Here is a 3,884-nt window from a genome sequence, read left to right as displayed (position 1 = left end):
GAATTGGAAAAAGTAAAGCTTTCAAAAAGCTAGAAAATCTTAGGTTGCGTTTAGTTATGGAAAATCAATTTTCATTTTCTATTTTCTGTTTTCCCTTTTCGATTTTCATTTTCCGTTTTCATTTTTCATTGAAAAATTTAGAAAACGTGTTTAGTTAAACTTATTCATTTTTCATTTTCAGTTTTAGAAAATTAGAAAATGTGTTTAGATGTATATTTTTCTATTGGTTTTCATTTTAAGAAAATGGTAGCGGTGGTAGGGTGTGGGTGGGGGTGGTGACGGTAGCGGGTCGGCGACGGTGGTGGTGATGACAGGCGATGGTGGTGGCGACGACAATTGTGTCAGTGGTGGTGATGGCGGCGGCAACGGTGGTGGTGCTAATGATGGGTTAGTGGTGGTGGTGGTGGCAATGGTGATGGTAGGTCGGTGATTGTGGTGATGATGTTAGGTGGGTGGGGGTACGGGTCTGTGTTTGTGTGTGCGTATGTGTGTGTTTGTAGGGGTAGGTGTGGGTTTTTGTGTGAGTGTGGGTAGGTATGTGTGTAAGTGTGTTTGTGTGTGTGTGTGTGGGTGCGTTGGTGGGTATGTATGTGTGTGTGTGTTTGTGGGTGGGTGGGTGTGTGGGTGGGTATGTATTGTGTGTGTTCGTGGGTGTGTGTGTGTGTGGGGGGGGGGGGGGGGTGGGTATGTATGTGTGTGTGTTTGTGGGTTGGTGTGTGTGTGCGGGTGGGTGTGCGTGGGGGTGGATATGTATGTGTGTGTGTGTGAGTGGGGGGTGTTAAGGTGGGGGTAGATAAAGGTGGATAGGATGAGAGTCGGTGTGTGTTTATATTTTAGAAAAAAATTGGAATTAGAAAAATGTGGAAAACAATGATTATCAGTTTTCCAAAAATTTCCAATTTTTTTGTAATTTTAGAAGACAAAAAATTTTCATTTTCCGTGAAAAATTTAGAAAAATAGACGAACAAAACGCGTTTTCAAAATTCTAATTTTTCTTGGAAAATTTTTCCGAAAAACGGCCAATTTTTCCGTAACTAAACGCACCCTTAGCTTTTTAGCTTTTCAGCCATTTTACTCCTAAAAAAGCAGCTTTTCTTATCCAAACATTTTTTAAAAACAGTTTTTCCTACAACTAATAAACTAATAAGTTTTTTCTTAAAACTCACTTTTGAAATATAAAAGCTAACCCAATCATATCCGAAGAATCAAATGGATATTTTATCTTATCTTATATAGATACAATATCTTTTGTATAGTCTGTATGTTATGATTTTTGTTTACCGTAAATTGAGCAATAAAATCATTCTGTGTATTATAACCTTTTCCAAAATTACCCTCAGTAAAAGCGGCAATTGTTACTGCTGTATCGGTCGGATGAGCCTGAACTCCTCCATAAAAGGCCTTGCGTTTTCAATAATCCCTTTAGACCCTTAGGCCCCAATTGGCGCATAGAATCCATGTAACAGGTATAAAATCTTCGGTTCTTAAACCTTTTAATGTCAACTGTACCTTCTCAAGGACACCGAGTGACTGTTTTGTAAATGTTTATTGGTTGGGTTTTGCAAGAACCATATGCATACCCTTTACTATGAATAAAAAAAATGCGAAAAAAATCTGACCCGGGTTTCTAAAATCAAATCTTACAATAGTTTCATCCAAATATTATGTTTTGTATGATTTGATAATGATATTCGACGAAATATATTATATTTTGAATCAAATTCAAGTGGATGATTAAATTAATTATTTTGACAGCATAACTATTTCCTCGACAAGTTTATCCACATTCAAGGAAGATGAACCACTGGGACTCGTTGCAGCATAAGCCTTTTCCTTCCAGTTCATGGCCTTCTTCCTCATACGGTTGCCTTCTTCTCCGAGCATCAACTCATGTACAAGCCTACTCACTTCCTCCCTTTTAACATCTTTTACCATCTCCAGTCCAACCTCCCAATCGTTGCATATATACCTACAATTAGTCATTTGGTCCCACCCATAAGGCCAACAAATCATCGGTACCCCAGCCGACAAGCTCTCAATGGTGGAACCCCAACCACCGTGAGTCAAGAACCCTCCGACGGAAGGGTGCTCCAGGACTTTTTCTTGTGGGCACCAGCTTGCTATGAAACCCTTCTCTTTAATATGCTCCTCAAATTCAGGAGGCAGAACCGAGGATTCACCGACAACCAAGCCGGATCTAATTATCCAAAGGAAATATTGATTGCTATTTGCAAGTCCCCAACCGAATTCTGTAAGGTCTTGTAAAGACATTTTCGTTGAACTCCCAAAGTTCACATAAATCACAGAGTTTGGTTCCTTGGATTCGAGCCATTGTAAACACTCTGGTTCTTCTTTCCATAAGCTGTATCCATTGAAATTCGACATCGTGTTTTGTTTTTCCTCTGCCGGAATCCGATTAAGAAGTAACTGTATAGGTCCCACTGTGTAAATGGGAGGAATCATGGATGAAAGAGCATCAACAATACTAGTCTCCAATGTGTCAAAGGTGTGAATAATATTGTATTCAACACTGTGGGCCTTTTGTGTAGCGTCAGTACAGAACGTAAGAATTTTGTCGTGAGGGTTTGTTGTCCTTATGTGGCTGGGAAAATGCTTTAACTGGATTCCTTTCATTCCTGGAATCCAATCTATAATGGTTTCTAAATACCCGTTTGTCAAGTAACTTTCATCTGTATACAAGAATGACCGCAGTTATTTTATTTTGTATATATAAAGACAAAGAATCATATGTAAAACACACGTAATTAGAAAGCAAACCTTTTAGTGGTACAAATCCTTTTTCGATGAGAGATTTGGTCTGGTAAAAACCCATGAAGCCACAAGCGGCAACCGTCCAGTAGAGCATGATAGGGATCCCGAGCTTTTGTGCTGCATCAATGGTGAAAGCCGATATGAAGCCATCAGAGATGATAAGAGTTGGTGGAGTTGGAAGTTTCATTGCAAGGTCAAGGAAAGGAGCTAAAAAGGTGGTTTCAATATGATGAAGGAGCAGGTGTACTGCAGGTTTCTCTTCAGAAATCCGAGGAATGCTGTCTGGAATTGTTGCAAATCGGAAACCATCTGAGCCATCGAGGCTGTGGGCACCACCAGAGCTGACCAACCGCTCGTGGATGAACTCTGTATTAACGAAGGTAATTTGGAGTCCCTTGTGATGAAGAAGCTGCGCTAGTTTGAGCATGGCCTTTACGTGGCTTTGTGATGGTAATGGAATAAAGATGACATGAGGCTTCTTCTCGGTTGTTGCCACTGTATCCATTCTGCTATGTCTGTTTTCAAAGGGATGGTGGTGTATATATGGGCATCTTATTGGACGGCCAAGAATAGTTCAATAAGATAAACATTACTATAATTGATTAATTGATTAATTGAAACTGATTGTGGCTCATATCTTTATATTTAGGTGTAAGATTTAAGTAGGTGCTGTTTGATTATGGCTTGTCTGTATCGGTACATTAATATTAATATACATATTTAAACCATAACAGGTTTATGAACAGTAATTTTAGAGCCTTTTTGACTCTTTTAGCTCAAATGTTTTACCTGTTGCCACTTTTCCCCTAAACTATTGTTTTTTACTTTTTTTGCCCAATTCTTTTGCTCCACTTTTGTTTTAAATGATTCCCATTTTTTTGGTCGCTTCTTTTGTTAGTGTGCTTTTCTTATTGTGTCTTTATTGTAAATCTAGAAGAAATTATGCAGATGTCAAAATTCAGTACGTAGGGATTAGTGGTCCAAGTTTGACTAAATGTTTAAAATTTGTCAAAATATTTCATGTCAAATAAGAAACGAACCATCCAAAATATGCGTCAAAGTTGCCACATATAAAGGTAGAGGACAAGATTGTCAGGAATCGATGCACGATG

General features: G+C 38.8%; 1 protein-coding gene across 1 annotated transcript; it reads right to left on the bottom strand.

Annotated features, from left to right (window-relative positions):
• Nucleotides 1-1,677: 1,677 nt before the first annotated feature.
• LOC145096974 (UDP-glycosyltransferase 85C2-like) lies at nt 1,678-3,448 on the bottom strand. The gene is made up of 2 exons (XM_079034398.1): nt 2,779-3,448; nt 1,678-2,690 (listed from the first exon to the last, which is right to left on the bottom strand). Exons 1-2 carry the CDS (start codon nt 3,275-3,277, stop codon nt 1,744-1,746), a joined length of 1,446 nt encoding a protein of 481 aa, XP_078890524.1. The 5' UTR covers nt 3,278-3,448; the 3' UTR covers nt 1,678-1,743.
• Nucleotides 3,449-3,884: the final 436 nt, after the last annotated feature.

Source organism: Lactuca serriola, chromosome 4 (genome assembly GCF_051521515.1).
Source record: "Lactuca serriola cultivar US96UC23 chromosome 4, Lser_US96UC23_V15, whole genome shotgun sequence".
Lineage (NCBI taxonomy): Eukaryota > Viridiplantae > Streptophyta > Magnoliopsida > Asterales > Asteraceae > Lactuca > Lactuca serriola.
The sequence above is the reverse complement of the archived record's forward strand: the minus strand, read 5'-3'. Positions and strand labels throughout refer to the sequence as shown.

What these genes read in the sequence shown, in the direction of transcription:
- LOC145096974 (XM_079034398.1), bottom strand. Translation starts at nt 3,277, where the DNA reads ATGGATACAGTGGCAACAACCGAGAAGAAGCCTCATGTCATCTTTATT. An exon ending in AGGATTTGTACCACTAAAAG is followed by an intron (nt 2,691 to 2,778) that starts GTTTGCTTTCTA and finishes TCTTGTATACAG; the next exon opens with ATGAAAGTTACTTGACAAAC.